This window comes from Vombatus ursinus, unplaced genomic scaffold, assembly GCF_900497805.2.
Source record: "Vombatus ursinus unplaced genomic scaffold, bare-nosed wombat genome assembly UNPS02014798.1, whole genome shotgun sequence".
Classification (NCBI taxonomy): Eukaryota; Metazoa; Chordata; class Mammalia; order Diprotodontia; family Vombatidae; genus Vombatus; species Vombatus ursinus.
In genome coordinates this window covers 75,039,872-75,062,052 of record NW_020954576.1, presented here as the reverse complement: position 1 = coordinate 75,062,052, position 22,181 = coordinate 75,039,872, and the positions used below count along the sequence as shown (strand labels likewise).

At 35.5% G+C, this 22,181-nt stretch overlaps 1 protein-coding gene across 1 annotated transcript in view; it reads left to right on the top strand.

Annotated features, from left to right (window-relative positions):
* Positions 1–21,215, top strand: part of LOC114049752 (adenylosuccinate synthetase isozyme 2-like) — a 46,927-nt gene extending 25,712 nt beyond the window's left edge. Inside the window, 9 exon segments of the mRNA XM_027871143.1 lie at positions 5,858–5,924; positions 6,543–6,650; positions 7,209–7,290; positions 10,123–10,249; positions 12,324–12,478; positions 13,561–13,685; positions 18,259–18,356; positions 19,126–19,275; positions 19,781–21,215. Coding sequence (XP_027726944.1) covers positions 5,858–5,924; positions 6,543–6,650; positions 7,209–7,290; positions 10,123–10,249; positions 12,324–12,478; positions 13,561–13,685; positions 18,259–18,356; positions 19,126–19,275; positions 19,781–19,833 — 965 coding nt within the window. The 3' untranslated portion in view covers positions 19,834–21,215.
* The last annotated feature ends 966 nt before the right edge of the window (positions 21,216–22,181 follow it).

Here is a 22,181-nt window from a genome sequence, read left to right as displayed (position 1 = left end):
GTGTTCCATTAAAGTCATAGGAGTAGTACAGATCTTGGAGTTAGAGCATCTAGGTTCAAATTTTGACTCCGATGTGTAATAGTTGTTTGGCTTGGGCAGGTTACCAACTCTGGTTCAGTTTTCTGGCCTGTAAAATAAGGCTAATACTTACACTATGTACTTCACAGTTTTGTATGAGGATCAAATAAGGCAATGTATTTAAGGCACTTTTGTAAACCTTAAAAGTTATATAAATGTAAACAATCTTTTTTTTAAAATTGTATGAAAGTTTGTAACTAGTCAAAAAGCCCACAGATCCATGAAAATCTTGCAAATGAAAGATGTTTTAGAGAGATTTGGATATTTTGGGTTGCAAATTATTTTATCCAAATTTTAAAAGCATCATCCTATTTCAGTGCCTATTACAACTTAGTTGATTACTAAATTAACTGGTTTCATTATTGAGGCTTAATTTTTGGTGGGAGTGGTGGTGTTTAACTCTCCAGTGAATTAGGATAAGATTTAGAGCAAGCTGTCCACCTCCTTGGCACATCTTCAAATCTCTTAGTGTTAAACTTGTAATATTAAACATTCTTTGAGTTTTTTAAATTAATTTTTATAAGTAGTATTTTTGAAAGCTTAATTAAACAGTGTTCAAATTTGAATTTCTAGATCAACTTCTGAAAAGTTCAGAATTGTAACTTGCATATATGTATCAGACTGAAAAAAAGCTAAAGTTTAGTATAGAAAGGTTATCTCACTTAAAAAAAAAAAAGCAAACCCAAGGCCTTCATTATATAGCTATCATAATTTTCATGTATAAATCTTTATTCACAGGAATGACTGTGGTTGACAAACCAGAAGAGGCCACCAGTGACAACTGTCTTATTTTGTTTTGTAAAATTCTTAAATATTTTGTTTGTGACTTATTTATTGATAGAAATAGTTTATGGTCAGTCTTTATAATTTAACCATCATGAGAACAGAAACTTTATTAAAGTTTCTAGAAGTTGAGTGATGAACATAGAGAGAGAGTTCTTTGGAGCTCTTATCCCAAAGAGCAGACACGGGCAGCAGCGATACCAGAAAAGAGATAGGTGAATCTTGCTGGTTTTCTTCCTGTGCTTTTTCTCCTGGACGTACATCCTGGAAGTTGGGCAGCAGCAGCTTCTCAAACCAAATAGGCTGAACACTGGATAGCTGTCGTTGTAGGCTCCCTTTCACATCCACCCCTTGCCTTTGTATTTGATTGAATTCCTTGACAATAAGCGCTGGTGACTGGAAAAGCAAGGTGTGCTATTGCTGCATGAGAATGGTGAGACTGGGTGCATGTGGAAGTCTTTGTCAGCGCTGCTGAATTTTGTGGTGATGGGTCGAAAGCCACAGTGTACCCACCTGTCTCTGGGACCAGGGTGCTTATAAGTATTACAGATATTTTCACGCCATTATTTCAGTATAATTGATTTTCTTTGCAATTCCCTCTGTATTTTATAACATTCTGAGAAAGATTCCATAGATGTCACCAGACATAAACATTATGCTCCCCACCTCTCGAGCAGTGGTAGTGCAGCTGCCTGAGTTCTAAGGCTCAACCCACAATCATTCTGAACCACATGGAAGGACTTCTTTGTCTTGATGCTCTGGTTTGTTGCTTCACTCTTTCTCTTTTCTCGTTTACCCTCCTCTTTGGAGGGACCAGGGTAGATAAAGAATATTTTCAGTATTGTTGAAATGTGTCAGTTTTGGATAGTGTCATCCAATGGATACATCAGTTCTGATTTCATTGTTTCACTGCTGTGTGACATTAAAAAAATAAAACTTTTTTTTTGTTTTGCTATTATAAGTGTCTGTTTTTCTTTTGTGGTCTAAAATTTCTTATGATCAGAGAAGGAGCAAGCTACTAACAAGCCATAATTATGTAAATATTTTAATGGGAAAAGCAGGTAGACCAATTGCCTAGATAAAGTTGGCCACTACTCCCCCCCCAAAAAACCTGTTTTTGGTGGTTGTTTTTTTTTTCTTTTCTCTGAGGCTTCCTAATCTTGACCATTGGTGCAAACAGAATGATGATCTTCACAAGCTTTTATCTTGGCACAAAATCATGTCCTTGTTATCACTTTATATTTCAAAAGGAATTTGAAGTAAAGAATCTGAGGGATCCATGTTAACTGTAAAAGTTTCTAGGATCTAAGTTATAGTTTTTTTTTAATCAAACAAATAACCATATTCAAAAAGACAGATTATAGCTAAGTCTTAGACTTGAGGAACCTGAATTTTAAGAGAGAATTTATTTGAACCTTCACTTAATGAAGCAAAGCCTTCTAGAACAACGCTCAGAAATAGTAATCCTGCCTTTGCTTGAGCACCTTTTGTTGACAGGAAACTCACTACTTTGAAAAATAATGAGGAGCTTATATTTCTTTAGTAACTTGAGTTACATATTTTTCTTGTGATCCTAAACAAGAATTATTATCCTTATTTTGTGAATAAGGAAACTGAGAAGTTGTTGCTTGCCTGAAAAAAGCTGTAACTCGGACTATGCTCTTCTTCCTCCTAGACCAATTAACATTCTTTCGACTTAACTAAATTGCCTCATGTGTATCCTTGGCCAGCTTTTGTTAGAAAGCCCTTTCACCCGTGGATTGTAGTTCTGCTCAGAATGGTGCATTCATCTTCGTATGACAACCTTTAAAAAAATTGAAGGCAGCAGTTGGGGAGGGGTTTGAGTGGGGGGCGGGGCAGATTGGATACTAGACATTTGGAATCGAAGGAAAGAACTCCAGAAGCCATCTAGTCCCCAACTGTACCTGAACGAGACCCCTTTATATCATACCCAGTAAGTTGTCATCTAGCTTTTGCTTCAAGACCTGAAGTGAAGAGGAATCCATTTCCTTATGAAGCAACCCATTCTATTTTAGATAGCTTTAATAATTGTTTTTTCCTTAACTCAAGCCAAAATGTGCTTCTTTCAATTTCTGTGGCAACCGGAACGAACAGAAGACAATATTCCAGATACAATCTGACCAGGACAAAGTCAGTCCTACAAAGGCCACCCCACCTTTAGTCCTCTTTACACTTCCTTTCAATGCATTCTAAATATACCTTAGTTTTCTTGGCCTCCATATTATCTTGTTGACTCATTTGGTTTTTAGTCTTGTTAAACCCACGGTCTTTTTTCAGACAAACCCCTCTAGTCATGCTTCCTTCATCTTGCACTTAGTTGATTTTATGCCTTTGTCTCTATTAACTTCATCTTATTCAATGTGGCCCATTGTTTAGTTTGTCTAGCCTCAAATCTTTGTGAATCCCAACACGGGCATGTCATCAAGTGTGTTAGCTATACTTCCTGGCCTTGTATCATTTGTAAACCTGGTAATTATCCCTTTATTTGTGTCATTGATAAAAAGAGCATAAGGCAAATATGACTCCATGAGGTACTCCTTTGGAGCCCTTCCAAGGTGATTTCAAGCAACAAGCATTTATTAAGTACTTGTTGTGGGCTAGCCACTATATTAAGTACTAGGGATACAAAAAAGGCAAAAACAGTACATGCTTTCAAGAAGATTACATTCTAATGGGGAACACAACATGTAAATTAGTAGGTAGTATATACGAGGTACACATACAGTAGATGGAAGGTAACTTTTGAGGTAAAGGCTTTTTACAGCTGGGAGGAGGGGGATGGACCAGGTAAGGTTGCAGAAGATGGCATTTGAGTTGAATTTTGAAGGAAACCCAGGTGTTCTAAGAGGTAGAAATGAGAAAGAGTGTTCTGGTATGAAAGAGAACCATTGCAAAGTCTTGGAGAAAGGAGATGGAGTGTCTTTTTGGGTACATAGAATCATTAGCAACTATATTTTGGGTCTCCCATTCAACCAGTTACAAAAGTCATCAAACTGTTACTGTCCTCTAGCTTACGACTCTATCTTTTCCACAAGATTAGTATGAATGTTTTTTTTTTTTCCCAAATGCTTTGCTAAAATCCGAAATTATAGCTATAGCCTCTGATGTACCTATCTGCCCATGTGGTAAAAAAAATAAAAATAAAAAAGGAAATGAGGCTAATATTCTTTATGAAGCCTCTTTGTGATCTCTAGTTACTTTTCTAGATAGATATAGAAGGGAACATAGCATTTATTAAACTTCTACTATGTGCCAGACATTGTGTTAAACACTTAATTGACTTATTCCCTTAATAATAGAATGTTACCAGTAATTGAAGTCAGGCTCCCTGGCCTAGGTTTGCAAGTTCCATTCTCTTGTTAAAAGAAATTCAGGCAAAAATCTCAGCATTAAACTCACTTCTACAGCCTTTACTAGCTGTGCAGCACCTTGGGGAAAGTCACTTCCTCTCTCTAAGCAGACAGATAAGGGTGTTAGATTACATAATCCCCCAATTTCTTCACTTTAAATGCCAAATTTCCTCCCTAACCCAAGTGTTCTCTAAATATCCCCAGTTCAATCAGCTATTTCTCAGATGACAGGGTTTCCAGAGTGTCTTGCTTGTCTTCCTCTGGACACATTTTTTCAGTGTGGTACCTCAGAACTGAGTAATAATATTCATGATGTGATCTTATCAGCACATAGAATACAGTAGGTCTATAAACTCCTTTGTTCTGAGCACTGCACTTGTTAAATCAACCTAGGTGGGAATTTTTGTTCACACTATTCATCAGTTTACTTACTCTTTTTCTCTATAGCTCTTAAGCCATATTTTCACCCATCATACACTTTTGGAGTTGATTTTTTTTTTTAAACTTGCGGGATTTACATTTCTATCCTTTAAGTTGTTTGCTTTGCCCTGTCTTTCCAACTTGCTAATTTTGTGATCTAATCTTAGGTCTCCCAGCATTTTCATCTGTAAATTTAATAAATGTAGTATCTGTTTTAAGTTGTTGATGAAGTTGAGCAGGATAGACCCATGTGGCATACTTCTATAGACCTCTGCTACACATTAGCATTGCTTCATTGATCATGATTATCCAACCAGCTAAGGACCCTCTAACTACTCTTATCTAATCCACGTATCTCCAATTTCCCCCATAGTTATTATACATGATATTTTGTTAAATGTTTTGCTAAAATCCAAATATGGTGCCAAAGGTAATGAGCACATTAATGACAGAACTAAGGCTAGAACCAGAGTCCTGACTAGTGTTAGTTGAATAAGGTAAACCTTAACATCTGAATCCTTCTAAGGATATTTTTACCAGCTTTAACATGTTAACTCCAAATTAAAGAACTCTTTGATGATACCTCCTCAGCAATGTAAATATTATTCATTGCAGTAGTTCTGCCATGTAATCTTTGATCTCTAATAAATTTTTTGGAGGGGAGCATACATATAGAAACAAGTTATCCTTCTGTTCATTTGTCTGTATGGCCTCTGTCCCAGGTTCTCCTCCTAGACAGATTCTATACTGATTTTTCTCATTTGGAGAAACAAGTGGCAATATTTTGAAGAGGCTCTCCAGATATATTTTTATATGATACACATTATATTCCTGAAATAGTTAAGGAGGCATGGAGAAATTCATTGACTTACCCTAGGATCTAAAAATTGTGAGTAAGGTGTTCTTGTTTTCCTCATGTGGTTGTAGGGTAAAGACTACCCAAAGCTCAAGAACTTTGAGTGAGTGAGTGTGTGTGTGTGTGTGTGTGTGTGTGTGTGTGTGTATACACATACTGGGTAGAAGCCCAGTTGTATGAGAAACATCTGAATACATAGGAGTTTAAAGTGGAGAGATGGCTCCCATATAAATTTGGTTTTCACAGATCACAGAAGATGACTTTCTTGTTTTTGATTGTTTTAGCAGATCCAAGTACATGAATAGTCTGTGTCTTGATTTCATCAATAGTTATGGTTTTCTTTTCCTAGTATTTGACTTCCATCAAGCAGCAGATGGCATTCAGGAACAACAGAGACAAGAACAAGCCGGAAAGAAGTATGTCCTGTTTCATCAAAGATCTGATTATATAGTTCAGGCCACCTGTGTATGCTATTGTGTAGTGTATGCTATTGTGTAGTGTATGCTATTGTGTAGTGTATGCTATTGTGTAATGATAGAGAGAGGTAGACTCAGAGCCAGGAAGGCCTAGGTTCAAATCTGGCAGGGTGATCCTGGGCAAGTCACTTAACTGTCAAAGGTGTCAGCCTATCTTAATAGAGGGTGTTTCCTCCTTCACTTGTTCCCTATATCAGTGAAATCACAAGTTCAGTGTATGTCCCTGTCTGTTTTTACTTATTTATGCATGCATGTGTACACACACACACACACACACACACACACACACACACACACACACAGTCTCATGCCATATACTTGGTGGATCAAACTTTTACAGAAAGGAATATTAGATAATTTTATTTAGTGCTTCAATTAAATGGTATCAGTAAATTTATTATTGAGATAAATTTAGCAGATAGTTAAAGCAGAAACTAGGCTTACTTTGCAAATGTTCTTTGTGCTGACATGATCACAGGAACTAAAGAAGTAACTTTGTTTTTATATTGCCAATTTTAAGGAAAAGTCAGGCTTAAAGTTTTCTTATTTGTTTTTAAGTTTGGGTACCACAAAAAAGGGTATTGGCCCAGTTTATTCCTCTAAAGCTTCTCGAAGTGGACTCAGGATGTGCGATCTTGTTTCGGACTTTGATGGCTTCTCTGAGAGGTAATTCACATTTTGTTTAAAATAAAAAAAAAGCTGAGTTTTAGAAATTTTAGGGTGGCAGGTTAGTGACATTAGGAATGATATTCTAGTTAAATATTACATTAGTGGGTTACCATTATGGTCTAACTGACCTAAATTTTAAATTCACTTAATGATATGCTGAGGCAGCAAGTATAAGTGACTGGAGGGCCAGTGTTAGAATCAGGAAGATGTAACTTCAAATCTTGCCTCTGACACAGGAAAGGTAATGGAGGACAAGTCACTTAACCTCTCAGTTCATCTTAAGTTATAGGGCAGTTACCAGTCTGCAATGATAGAGGAGTTTCTTTCCAAGGAATTTCCAATATCAATAAAATCACAAGTTTGGCCCTCCCCCCACCCCCACCCCCCGCCAAAAAAAAGTACTGGCTATTCTTCTGTTTCTTTCTTCTACCCCCCCCAACTCCCCCAAGTCATGTGTGCTGAGCACACACATACTCACTTTATACCCTCATATAGTTGTGGAGATTTTAAAATCAAATGACATGCAACCCTAACCAAAATTTATTTGTTTTGCAGGTTCAAAGTTTTAGCTAATCAATATAAATCTATATATCCCACTTTGGAAATTGATATTGAGGGTGAATTACAAAAACTCAAGGTAAAGCTATGCGACATTCTTAGCAGTTTTTGCATGTGTACTTATATAAAGGGCAAGGTTTTCAGATATTATTACTTTTCCTTTAAAAGTACCCATATTTTAAGAAGTGGACATCATTTTTAAAATTTTTTATGCATACATTTACTAACAACAAATTTCCTAAAGTTACTTTGGTGATTAAATTTTAAAAGTTGACCCACAGTAGCTGTAAAATAATTAATAATCCTTCTCTGATCAGTTTATAAGGTAATTATATATTTTGTTCTATGAGGACAAAGTACCTTACCTGTAGAATTCTTGGATACTTACTGTGAATAAAAACTTTTCTGTAGAATTATGGTAGCAATGGCTCCGAACAACTTGGTGTCCAAAGGGCTAGATTTTATGTAGTTTGAAAAAAGTATTGTACTTAAAATTAGGAGACCTAAGCTCAGCTATTGGCTTTGCCACTAAGGCACTGGGTAACCTTCTGCAAATTCTTAACCCCTCTGGGCCTCAGTATCTCATCTGCAAAATGAGGGCATTGGAACGGATTAACTCTCAGGGTCCATAGAATGAGCAATATGCATAATTTATCAGAATCCATGTGGCATTTGTGTAAAGAAAGGAGAAAAAAAGCACTTCTTGTGCTATTATGAAATCATGTCTAGAAAATAAAAATATACATTAATTTTTTTCCTGTTCTGTCTAAAAAGTATTAAAAGTAGAGAAGCAGAAAATAACCAATTCCTTCATCAGGCTTTTATCAATTCCTGTGTGCTGAGCATTGTTTACATTTTGTGGGGAATAAAAGTGTAGTAGTAGCCCTTTAAAGAGCTTTCTTTCAAGTTAGGCACAGCATTCACGTTCAGATGTGAAATAACTACAGGGCAATGTATTTACTTATTATGAACATTATTAACTTTTGCATTACTGACCAGTGTCGTCATAGCATAAGTTTTAAGATCACTCACTTGAACCCCATTTTTAACCTGCTTAGAGCGTTTTATTTGAGGAATGCCTGCATAAGGGTAGAGGTAGGTGTAATCTGTGATAGGAAAACAAATGAAAGTTAAGAATTCTATAACTGGAATTAAGTTCCTTACATTGATTAAGGATTCTATAGAGAGAGAACAGAGAGATACCTTGTTCAGTTCTTTCAGTTGTGTCTGACTCTTTATGACCCCATTTGGGGTTTTCTTGGTAAAGATACTGGAGTGATTTGCCATTTCCTTCTCCAACTCATTTTACAGATGAGGAAACTGAGGCAGAGAGGGTTTAAATGAATTGCCCAGGATCACACATTGCATTGCTAGAAGTGTCTGAGGCAAGGTTTGAACTCAGGTCTTCCTGATTTCAGGCCCAACACTGTACCACCTAGCTGCCCCAGGAGGACCTTGGAGGTTGTCTGTTTCGATTTCCTCATTTTACAGATAATGAAACTGAGGCCTAAAAAGGCTAAATACTTTGCCCGAGATTTTGCAGGTAATAAGAGGCGGAGCTGGAATTTGAATCTGATTTCTTTGGCTACAAAATCCATTGTTCTTTCCACTAGTCCTGTGGCTTAAACAGATAGGTTAAACCAGTCAGCAGGCATTTGTTAAGTACCTGCAGAAGGCTGACACTCCACTAGGGATACAAAGACCAAAGTAAAATAGTTCCTTCTAGGGGACAAAATGTGTACTTACTCAAAATGGCTCAAAAGTCTTAGCGTGTTTTAACCTTTAGTAGCTACAAAATAAATACAAAGTAATGGCAAGAGTGGGACAGGGACATCGGGAAAAGCTTCATGGGAAGGTGACACTTGAGTCAGTCTTCATGAAAACAATGGACTCCTAAGAGAAGTGAGGAGAGAAATTTATTCCAGATTTGGGAGCCTCCAGTCCTTAAAGCTTGGAGACAGGAGAATGGCATGTCCAGTATGAGGAACTAAGTAAAAAGTTTTTATTTTATTTTATTTTATTTTGGCTGGATTGTGGAATGTGGAAAAAAGAGTAGTATAGTATAGAATAAGCCTAGAAAAGTAGTCTGGGGCCAGGTTATGAAGGACTTTCATTGCTAAATAGAGGAGTGTATGTTAAATGATGATAGGCTAGCACAGAGTGGTAACAAATTATAACACAAGGGACATTTTTTTGTAGCGTATTGTCAGTCACTACCACCACAAATATCTTCATGTTGTTCTTGAGAGTTGGACCTTCTCTTTTATGCTATCTATACTTCCTTTCCTTACAAGAATCAACTCATACAACCCCAGACCCAACCCCACACCAGGATGACAAAGGTCACCAACCTGGCATGCCATTTTTCAAAAGTATGTTCACAGACAATTCTAAAGCACCGTAAGTGAATGTAAAAAAAAAAACAAACTAAACTGAAAGAAATTTATGATTCCATCATTATATATGCTGTTTTCATTGAATCAAGTCAAGGCTTCTTTGTGCCTAACAGTTTCATGAGTTATTTTGACTGAAAATATACATATCATATTCTACTCAAATGAATTGTAAAGGACTTCAATCCTTTTCTTATACTGGAATTTTGTTATATCAAATGTAAGTGGATTTATATATCAAATAAGTGGTTTTCAGAAGTATTTTTGGTGTTTTTCATAGTGTGTGTTCTAAATGGAAATTATTTTTGGTAGCAATATTTACTATGGTGGTATTTAATCTGTAAATAAACTTCACTTGCTTCCTGAGGAGATGTATAGGGTAAGATGATAATGTGAATAAATGGTATTGGTGGGAGTCGTAGGGTTGATTTAGTATACAATGATCAAAGTTCATTTGTCTTTGTGTAGCCTATCAAGTTAAAAGAAACCTCATTTGAAAAAGTGATTTCTTTGCATAGGGCTATATGGAACGGATTAAGCCAATGGTAAGGGATGGTGTTTATTTTCTCTATGAGGCCCTCCATGGCCCTCCAAAGAAAATTTTGGTAGAAGGTGCAAATGCAGCCCTGCTCGATATTGATTTTGGTAAGTGTTTTCCATTTATTGAAAACTTGATAAAACTGTAAAATGTTTTTGTACTTTTCATTATTAAATATTGGCATTACAACATTTCACAAAAATGACTTCAAGGTGCACATACCCAAATGGTTAAAGTTATCTTTTGGCTAAGGCCAGTGTCTGTTTTATTTGGGTAATATTTTATTGGTTTAGGGTTGTGGGTTTTTGTTTTTTATTTTATTTTTTTTTTTTGTAGGCAATTGGGGTTAAGTGACTTACCCAGGGTCACACAACTACTAAGCGTAGGAGGCCAGATTTGAACTCAGATCCTCCTGACTCCAGGGCCAGTGTCTCATCTACTGTGCTAAGTAGCTGTCCCTGTTTTTTAAATTTTTCAGTAGTTTTCCCAAGACCTGGTTACTGAGTATTTTTTTAATTTACTTTTTGTTTTTACACATTGATTCAGATCACTCTGGGTTGTAGTTTTACAAATTGTTACTGCTTTTGCTCCCCTAAAAAAAGTCAGATGAATACTATAGAGATTTAGCCCATCAAAATTAAAACAATTTTCTATATAGGTAGTTTTATCACACTTTCTTGTTCATTTTGTTCATTTCTTAGTTGAAATGACAATCATAATCTAGAATGCTCTGCAAATTGGAGTGTAAGCTCAAGTGAGTGAAAGCTAAGATAACCTTTATTCTTTCATAGATATAATCTCATGGTTCTGTGTATAGAATAGTTATGGATTGACAAAGAACAATGATGTAATCAAAAGAACTTTGGATTTAGAGTTAAAGAACCTTTATTCAAATTTGGCTCTGTTGGTTCTACCTTTGTGACTTGAAAAATCAGTTCTCTAAGCTTAATTTCTTTGTAAAATGAGGGTGTTATACTAGGTGAACTTTGGATTTCTAGCTCTAAATCTTAATATCTTAGCCAAGTAATTTCACATATAAAATGAATCAAACATTTGTCTAATTAAGTGTGATGTGGAATGGAACAGTATTTGTAAACTATAAAACTCTTTGATGGCTCAGAAGAGATAGGAGAAGATACCCGCATTACACTCCTTTGTGGAGGTCAGAAGTCTTCAAGTGTTGTCTGATTTGTTTTGGGGTCAAAGTGAGCAGCTGACCTTCTAGTGAAATCTGAGGCTACTTCCTGGAATGCAAAAATATACTTTGGTGGCTCCCTGGGAAGTGCTGCTGAGCTTTAATTAGTTTTCTGACAGAAAGGAGTTGTTCTGGTCTGGCCCTGACTCAGGCCAGTCCTCTGATAGTTTAGGTTTAGTATTAGAACAAAAAGACATTATTCAACAGTTAACAAAAAGAAATTTACTTAACCAAAGCCAATGAAGGATATTCAACAAAGATAGGCGTCGAGGGCACCCAAAGTTGATTCATTTGAGCAAAGGAAACTACTTTGCCTGAGTTGCCCATCTTGATCCACCAGTCATATGTCTGCTTTTGCCCGTGAGCTCCTCATGGATGCTTTTTTCTTGGTCCACCAGGAAATGATGTTCTTAGACTAAAATATCAGTCCTTTTAGCCAACCAGGACTACAGGATGGTCTTAGTACCTTTTAAGGAAAAATTAGCTTAAATTGTATGTTCTTATGCGCCTGTGTTAAAACTTTAACACCTCTTTTCTCACCACCATCCTCCTCTTGTCAAGAAGGGAGTGGTAACTAGAAATAAAAAGTGATTTGAGAAGGAAATATCACTGATATATTTAAGCCTTCTAATTATATAAGGTATACTAAAATTCTAAATCTTGTTAGTAATTTTGTTTTAAAGTGTTAATGGTTTATTTAGCCCAATGACCTAATTCTGTTATGTTTTATATATACATATAGAGTTAACTTCTTAAGGTCATGGCTTAGTTTTTAATTTACTAGATCAAAAATTGTAGTTATTCAGCATGGATTTTAGATTAAAAAAACACTGATAAAGTTTTGTTTTGTCTTGCTCTGCAACTTCTTTGGGGATAAATTGAAGAAATAATAGGACTCAAATGGAAATGAAATTAATACAAATGTGTGACATTTGAAGCTCATATTGAAAAAGATTAATCTAAAGTTCTGTTTTCTTCTCTTTAAGGTACTTATCCTTTTGTGACTTCTTCAAATTGTACTGTTGGAGGTGTTTGCACAGGTTTGGGTATGCCTCCTCAGAACGTGGGTGAGGTATATGGAGTTGTAAAAGCATATACAACTAGAGTTGGAATTGGAGCCTTTCCAACAGAACAGAAAAATGTAAGCTGATTTCTCAGTAAATCTTGTTCACAAAATAACAGTATACATTACTATATTTTCTTATGGGTTCTCTTTTTCAATGGCCTTTACTCCTTGTGCTATCTCATTTGGAAGATTGACCCAGAACAGTGTTCTTAGTAAATTAATTAGAAGAATATGAAAAAATAGGAGGCAGTGGAGTAGATCCCTGAGGCTAGAAAGAGAGAGGGGAAGGAGAATTAAAGATAGAAAATTTAAGTGATGACTTTCATTTTGTTATGTTTAGCATTAATTCTTTTCTAAGAAACATTGTGATTTCCTGACTTACCTAGGAGCTGTGAACTACAATTATGACTGTGCCCAATTATTTCTGTGACTTGTAGGAAGTTCACTGAACTATACTTATACTCCTCTTAGTTTTCTTATTTATAAAATAAGAGTATTGTAATAAATCAAATTTTCTAAACATATTAATAGGTATTTTGACAATTCGGTATTTAGGTTTCATTTCTGTAGCTGATTAAGCACAAATTTTGGGCCTTTCCTCCACAGGTTTCTTTTTGGCTATATTCTTTTGGGAGGTTGGAGGTGGGGCGTGTTAAAGAATACACTGAGTATATTTATACAGTGTTACTTCTTCCAGATTAAATTTTAAAAAATTTGTAGAATTCCTTCACTTTACTAATATTTGATTATTTGGCTATATTCTGGTAGATATTTGCTTATTTACCTCAGGAAGACTATGAAATTATTTCATAGTCTTTTAATTAGAGAAGATGTATGAGGTGATAGAAAAAAGCTCGGACTTGACTTCAGGAGCCCTGGGTTTGAGCCCTGGATTTGTAGTTGAGTGACTCGGTGCAATTCATTTTCCCTTTCTTGACCTGCTTTTCTTCATCTGTATATGAATATTTCTATATTGTTAATGTAATATATGGGCATATTGTGTTTCTATATTTATATTTTTGTCTTACCTATACCCACTTAGTTGCTTTGAGGAAAACATTGTGTAAATGTAAGCTATGATGATTCTCTTAGTATGATTTAACTAAGCAATGAGAACGTTATATTATGTACTACTTAATTTTTATTCTGTTATGCAGGAAATTGGGGATTTGTTACAGACCCGAGGTAGAGAATTTGGTGTGACTACTGGTAGAAAAAGAAGGTGTGGCTGGTTGGATCTTGTTTTGCTCAAATATGCTCATATGATTAATGGATTTACTGCGTAAGTAACTTAATTTTATTATGATAAAAGTTAAGAATTTATGTTGTTTATGCCGAATGTGACTTTTAAGTTGCTTTAGCTATTTTAACATATTTTAGTCAATGTTACCTAGAAAACTGGTCTGTAGAAGTTAGAAAAGTGATCATTTTACTTTTTAAAATTTTGTTTAGATTCTCCTCTTCCCAGGCTCTTTTCTGATCAGCATGGAGTATTTGAAATATTCAGACTGACATGATGTTCCCCCTGAGCCTTTTCTTCTCCAAAATGCACATTCCCAGTTCCTTCTGCTGATCCTCATATAATGTGGACTTAATGCACTTCACTACGTCAGCTGCCCTCTTCTGTACACTCTTGTGTCAGTGTCTTTAATAACGTGCCCAGAACTGAACACAGCGTTCTAAATTAGGTTCAGGCTCATGCCTGACAATCACCTTCTTATTCTTACAAGCTGTACCTCTCTTAATACAGTCCAAAATTGTATGAACTTTTTGGGCCACCATGTCACACACTTTATTCATGCTGATTTTGTAGTCTACTGAAACCTCCAGATTTGGCGGGGGGAAAAAAAGGCTTACCTAACACTGATGCACTGTTGGTAGAGTTGGGAACTGGTTCAGCCATTCTGGATTACAATTGGAAACTTATAACTAAATGGCTATCAAACTGTGCTTACTCATTGACCCAGTACTATACCACTACCAGAAGTATATCTTAAAGAGATCAAAGGAAAAAGGAAAAGGACTGTGAGTGCTAAAATATTTATAGCAGCTCTTTTTGTGGTGGCAAAGAATTGGAAGTTGAGGGGGTGTCCATCATTTGGAGAAGGGCTGAAAAAGTTGTGGTATATAATTGTGACAATACTGTTGTGCTATAAGAAATGATGAGGCGGGGTGAGGGGGAAGGGATAGTTTTAGAAAAACCTGGGAAGTTCCATATTCAGAGTGATGCAGAATGAAGTGAGCAGAATCAGTGTACACGGTACGAGCAGCGTTGTTAACGATGATCAACTGCGAAAGACATAGCTACTCTAATCAGTGCAATGATTCAAGAAAATTCCGAGGGATTTATAATGAAAAATGCTATTCACCTCCAGAGAGAACTGTTATTCTCTTGAGTGTGAACTGAAGTATATTTTTTTTGCTTTTTAAAATTTAAAAAAAAATTTTTTGGGGGGGGCAACATGGTTAATATGGAAATATGTTTTGTGTGATTTCACATAAAAAAGAGGGATTCCTAAATAGCAGCTTATTGGGTTTTTAAAAAAATTATGTTAATATTTTAAAGAATGATTTTGAAAAAGAAAGTCAGAAAATCTACAGCACAGTAATAAATAGTGTAACTTAAAAAATGCTTACCTAGTTTTGCCTTCTCTGATTTGTACTTGTGAAGTTGATTTTTTAAAAAAGGAATTGATATCGTTTTGTTTTACATCACCATCATTTGTGAGTGTACTCCTCTCCTAACCTAGAGTTCCATGCCTTGTAACAGAATAAAAAAAGAAAAGGGAGAAAAAAGCAGTTTGACAAAACTAATAATATTTTCTCATTTCTTCTTTGGGGCTGTGATTGAACATTATAATTATGCAGCATTTGGTTTTTGTCTTTGTTATTTTTGTTATTTCTCTGGATATGCTTATTTCACTCTTCATTTGTTTACACAAGTCTTCCAATCCTTCTCCAGATTTTTCATATTCATGGTTAATTGGAGCACAATAATGTAGTATTAGTGTATCCCAGTTTGTGTAGCCATTTCCCAGGTGATGAGCATTTCCTTTGTTTCCAGTTCTTTGCCCCTACAAAAAGTTTTTATTGTAAAGATTGTATTTGAGACTTTTCTTCTAGCTTTAGAAAAAACAAACATTTTATTAAGTGCTTATGCTATGCCATGCTATAGCATGCTCAATAGCCACACCCTGGTAAACTGTCTCAGCAGACGGGCTAAACCAGGTTGAGGATAACAAAACCTGTAGGTGAGTTGGGTATCTACCCCAAGCATGTGAAGACTTCCCTCAGCAGTGTGGGTGAATGAGACATGAATCAGTGTACATGGTACCAGCAACATTGTAATGATGATCAACTGTACAGAGATTACATCTCTGTACATGGACATGAAGGGAGCTGAAGCAGGTGCTGTGGAATGTTTAGAGTGTGGTCACATATCTAAGACACCAAAGTCATCATCCACTGCATCCCACGCCATCACCAGTCATCTTGACTGTTTATTGTGACTGGACTTTGATGACTAGAAGAGAGAATGAGGCTGAAGACTTTGTACAGCCCTGCCTCACTTAAATCCAATTCACGAGCAAGTTAAAGACATCACCTCATGTTATTGGTTCTCTTCAGAAATGAAGGACAAACAACAACTATGTGGTAGGTATTTGAAATATTAACCTCATTTGATCCTTACAACAACCCTGGGTGGTAAATCCTATCATTATCTCCATTTTAAAATTGAGGATACTGAAGCAGATAAGTAGCTTGCCCAGAATCACACAGCTTCTAAGTGTCTGAGGTCAGATTTGAACTCAGCTGTTTCTGACTCCAGGCCCAACACTCTACCGCCTAGCTGCCTTTGGATTGTATGTCTAATAATGGAATCTCTGGGGCAGACAGAAGGTATATTTTATTCACTCCTTAGCATAATTCAGAATTGCTTTCTTGGGTGGTTAGAACAGTTCCATAGCAGTATGTTAGTGTGACTATCTTCTGGCAACCCCTTCAACATTGACTTCCCATCTTTTGTTATCTCTTCCAATTTGCTGGGTGTCTTCATTTTCTTTTCTGTTATTAGTGATTTAGAATGACCTTTCATATGGTCATTAAAAATTTATAATTATTTGAGAACTGTTTATTCACATCTCTTGACCACTGACATATCATTCCTCAATGGATAAGTGGTCAAGAGATGAGAATAAACAGTTCTCAAATAGTTATAAATTTTTAGTGACCATATGATAGATGGTTGGGCCTGGTTATAAAGCCCTTTAAAAGATTTTATCCTAGAGGCAACAGGAAACTCCTGGAGTTGACTGAGTACTGGGGTTTCATGGCCAGATCTATGCTTATGGAAAATTACTTATGCAGCATTGAACAGGATAAACTTAATCTCTGTATAGTCAAATCTCTTAAGACTGCAGAGTTGCAGAGAAGATGTTGAACCTATATTGATAGAGCAATTTTCCTTTAAAATTGTTTTTACTCTGGAATGAACATCAAATAAAACGAGTGTTTCTCTTTCAAAGTGGAGCAGAAAAAGCAGCTTATATTTGAAATGTAAATCTCCAGCACAGCTTCTGATTCCTTTTATGATTACTTTAACTTTCAAAGCTGCTGTGCTTGTATATGTTTCCTTTTGACTTTCTTTGCTTTTTTTTTTTGGAGGGGGGGTGGAGCTTCAATGACTTTTTTTGGCAGCCTGTTGTAACCCATTTCCCTTCCATTCCATTGGGTTCATGATTGGGGAACCATTGTAACAGGTAAGCATAGTCAAGCAAAATAAATAACCTCATTGACACTGTCTGAAAATGTATATATCATTCCACACTTTTAGTTAATCATGTCTCCATTAGGAGACATGAATTATGCTTTATCATCTGTCCTCTGGGATCATAGTTAACCATTGCTTTGATTACTCAGAATTCTTTCAAGGTTTTTTTTTTTCGCTTCTTACAGTGTTATTGTATAAATTGCTCTCTGGATTCTGCCTCCTTCACTCTGCATCATTCATATAAGTCTTCCTATTTTATCCAAAACCATCTCTTTATCATTTCTTTTACCACGGTAGTATTCATATACATTCATATAACATGATATGGGCATAATAACAGAACAGCCAGGTGACCCAGTTGATGGAGAACTGGGCCTGGAATTGAGTTTGAATCCAGCCCCAAATGTTTACTAGTTCTGTGACCCTGGGCAAGTAATTTATCATCTGCCTTAAATTTTCTCATCTGTAAAATTGGGTTAATAATTTCAGGGTTATTGTGAAGATCAATTGAGATAATACTTGTAAAACACTTAACACAGTGCCTAGCATATAATACTAGCTATTATTTATTATTTTTATTTATTTATTACTTTTTTCAACCATTCCACAATTGATGGATAACACCTTAGTTTCTAGTTCTTTGCTATACCAAAAAGAGCTGCCATAAATATATTTTGTACATATAGGTTTTTTCTCCTTTCTTTGATATCTTTAAGATATACTTATATAAAGGGAAAAACAAACTATTTTAGATTCACATCTTCACATACAACCTTCTTTCTTTTACTTTGTACATAGACATGCTGAGTCAAAGAATATTTACAGTTTAGTGAGTTTAGGGGCATGATTTTAAATTGCTTTCCAGAATGACTAGACCAATTCACATTTCTGCAGACAATGAATTGATTGGTATGCCTATTTTCTAACAGTTGTATCAGTAATCATCATTTTACTTTGTCTTCTCTGTCAATCAGATGGATATGAAAATTGTAGTTTTGTCTGAGTTTATCTGTAATCCAATATGAGTTTGTGATAATATGAATTTTGTAGTTTGCTGTTTCATTGTTGATTTCTTTCAAATTAGGTTGGCTCTTACCAAATTAGATATCTTGGACGTGTTTACAGAAATCAAAGTTGGAGTTGCCTACAAGTTAGATGGCGAAATTATACCTCATTTTCCAGGTAATCTTTTATATTCTTTGCATACAGATTAATGTGAACAATTACTCTACAAAAAACAGCTTTGCAAGTATACTTGATGCCTTTTTAGAAGCTGGTACATATGAGTTCAGTTGAGCATTGTTATGCAGGGTCAGAGTGTCTAAGCTCCTCTGAATAAAGCCTGAAGGACTGATTCACAATATTCCAGAAGTGCTTTAGGGCTAACTTAGACCCTAAGGAGAATCTCATCATGTCAAACATGACTTATGGGGTGCTCCCAATAAATCTGTCAAGGTGTGAGAAGAAAATTCTGTTTTCAAATTCAGGTAAGCAAATTATGTCAAATAGTGAAGTCATTGAAACTTATTAATTTTGTGGGTTGTATAATTGTACATTTGGGGTTTAGTTTTTAAGCTACATTAAATAACTTTGCTCTGATGATAGCCATACTCATTTCTTGTTTTAAAAAATCTGGGGTAAAATACTGAGTGGGGATGGGGGAAAGGAGAGTGTTAACCATTTCCAGTCTGTATTTTCAGTTTCTTATACAGAGTGAAAGAGGATTAGATAAAATTTTGGCTAAGCTTTTAGACATTTTCAGGTCCATGTACAGTATTAGGTTCTTCAGATAAGCGTAAGCAAGCAAATCATGTTCAGTGTTCCTTTGTAATTATTGTTAAGTAGTTGAATGTTATTGTTAAAATAGTTAAATGTTGACCATGTTGCACTGTATGAATTACAAACTGTGTAATAGGTTAGCTGACAAAATGTACTTTTTTTTTTAATAAAGCAAACCAGGAAGTCTTAAATAAAGTCGAAGTTCAATATAAAACTCTCCCAGGATGGAACACAGACATATCAAATGCAAGGACATTTAAAGATCTCCCTGTCAATGCACAGAATTATGTTCAGTTCATTCAAGATGAGCTTCAAGTTCCAGGTAACTAAAACACAGAGTATTTTATATATATCTTTAAATCTTTGGGAGATAGAGGATTGCTGTTCTTCATAAAATAGTACATTTTCTAAAATGGACCTTTATAGAGCATATATATACCTGGCCAAATATGAGGAGAGTAAAAAAAAGATGTGAAACTCAGTTTGCAAACAGCATTAAGGACCTAAAAATCAGGTACATGACTGGCTAAGAGAAAGTATATTCTCACCAAAACTCACTTTATAGATTCTTCTGATTGAGAACTGTAAAGGGACTTTTAGATGGTCTAATGAAGCTCTTCATTTTATGAATGAATAAACAGAAGTCAGAAGGGTGAATAGGAATGCCTAGAGTTACATGATTCTTAAGTGACTTAGCTATGCTTCTTTTTACTGTTCTTGACAGAAAGGCCACAAAAAGGAAATGAAGCATGATAGGTAATTTTGATTTCAGTAAATTAGTTCAGTCCCAAAGTAAGTTTCTCTTACTTTTATTTTCTCTTTCTTAGTTAAATGGATTGGTGTAGGTAAATCCAGAGAATCAATGATTCAACTCTTTTAAAGACTGCCAATGCAGGAAAGAAGCACACTCCTCCCTCCTGGAAGAAAGGAAGAAATAAAAAAGAAGAAAAAAGACTGCTTATTCTTAAACATTTCATTCTCAATCTGCAAAGCCAAGGATATGGACACTGAATGGAAATATGTCCCACCATTGGTTTCAGATTTTAGGATCAATGACTGCTGTGGAAAGAACCTTTGGCATATTCCAGTGTCAGCTTTCTTTAACTGGCATAACTGCCAGATTGTTTTTGCTCCTGCTGCTCATGGTGCCACATTTTCTTTTAATGTTTAGTCGTAATATAGTCCACATTTTAAGAAATCTAACGTAGAGAGCCCCTTCAAATGTACTTAATTTTCATCATTGTCTCTGTGCTGTCATTGGTGTTACCCACAAATCTTAGATGGTAAGAACAATTAATGCAATTTTGCACAAATACTTTTACATTCTGATCATTCAAATTCTGTCATTGTAATCTTTGCTGTTAGAGTAAATGATTAAAGGAAGAAAGTTCTGGTAATTTTTGTAATGCTGTAAATTCTGTTCAAATTGTGAACTGTTTCTTTTGTCCAGAGACCATTGCCAGATTTTAATTTGTACAGACAGCATGGAGAACTTGATTTCTGTGAATTATTTAGTACTTTGAACATTTAATTGGTCAAGAAGGAAAAAGTTACCCACACAAAGCTGCATATTGTAAAAAGTTCATTTATAATAATTAAAGAACTAGTCTGATATTTGGTGGGTTTGATTCTTTGTGATTTCAGACAACTCAGAATCATGTACCTTTTTGTGATTTAGCATTGTTCTTCCATCTGGTAGGCTTATTCTTCAACATTGTGCCTACCACTGCCTATAAAATCACATGTTGCCAAATGCACCAAACAAGCCTCCCCAAAATGTAAATCATTTTTGGATGACTATGCTTCTGCTCTCCTGGGGGAAAAGGGCACAATTTTGAAGATTAGGCTTAAATTATATTGTGTTTCAGATTACAAGGACACATTAAATGGGATATTTTAAATGTTTGAATTAGGTGCCATTTAAATTCCTTTATTTTATTATATCATCAATAGCTGATTAAAAAGAACCAAATATTTTTAGTATACTTTTGCATATTGTGTCTTTGTTCTGGAGAGGAAGGCAACAAAATTTTTACTGGTAGTGTTAGAAATATCAGAGATTATTATTCTCTGGAAAAATAGAATCTAAGTGTGGCTTGTATATAAAGTAGGCTTGTATAATTTCTTTTTAACTTTTGGTGATGGGATGACTCAGTTTGTGTATTTTTAAGAACTACTTCCTGGTCTTGAATGTGTTCTTTAAAAACCTATTTGTTGAAGCTTTACCGTAATAAAAATAGGAGCAACCTTTGGAGTAGAAAAGAAGCTCTATGCCAGTTGATTTGAAATGCCTTACAGATTATTGAAGACCCAGGCATGAGAGGAAAAATTGGGCTTAAAAGAAGGTTGAGGAAGAACAACGTTAGAGATTTAAAAGTGTTACCTATTAACTACCCTGTTATGGTACACCGATACTGTCAATACCTGTCCTGTGATGGAAAATAAGAGCTAGGGAAGGCAAGAAGGTTGGCAAAATTGGAGATGTCTCTAAGCATTCTCTTCCAAGTAGATAAGTGAGTAGGCCTCATTTTTTAAGGACTTCTTGATCCTCATTACTTGAAAGTCATTTGATATAATTGAAAATGAATGGCATAATAAAAGGGAAACAAGATAGCATTGGTATGGAAACAAACCAGTCCATTGATTTTTAAGTATCTTATGTGGATTTTTAAAACAATGCTTTCATTTCTGCTTCTTTCCTGACTGAATCCCCTAATTTGGGCACTGATAGGCCAGCTATCCAGAGCTAAAAGGGGACATTAGCAACCCTTTTCATGTAGATGTGGAAATCTATTAGAACTTTCTAAGTAACTTGCTTAAGCACACAATAAATTATTGACAGAACCAAAACTAGACTCCAGGTCTCAGCTCTCCATGCAGTGTTCTTTTCACTGTATCATGCCTTCTCTGTGTAAAACAATACAAAACCTGTATTTGAAGGTAGACTTATCTAGCTAGTATTGTTATCAGCATCTGGAACTGTGTTTTGGAATGATGGTGAGCAGGGTTAGGAGACAGGTGCAAAGAATATATTTTGAGTAATTGAGAAGTGGGAGATTAGGCTGTAATGCTTTTGACAGGTTGACAGGCATTTTTCTCTTTAAACATGGCCTTTTTTCTAAGTTGAATAGGGTAGAGGTAAGAGTCTACCTTTGAGTTTGTAACCAGACAGAAATCATAGATGAGATATTTATTTCCACAGATCATAGGTCAAGATAATTAATTACT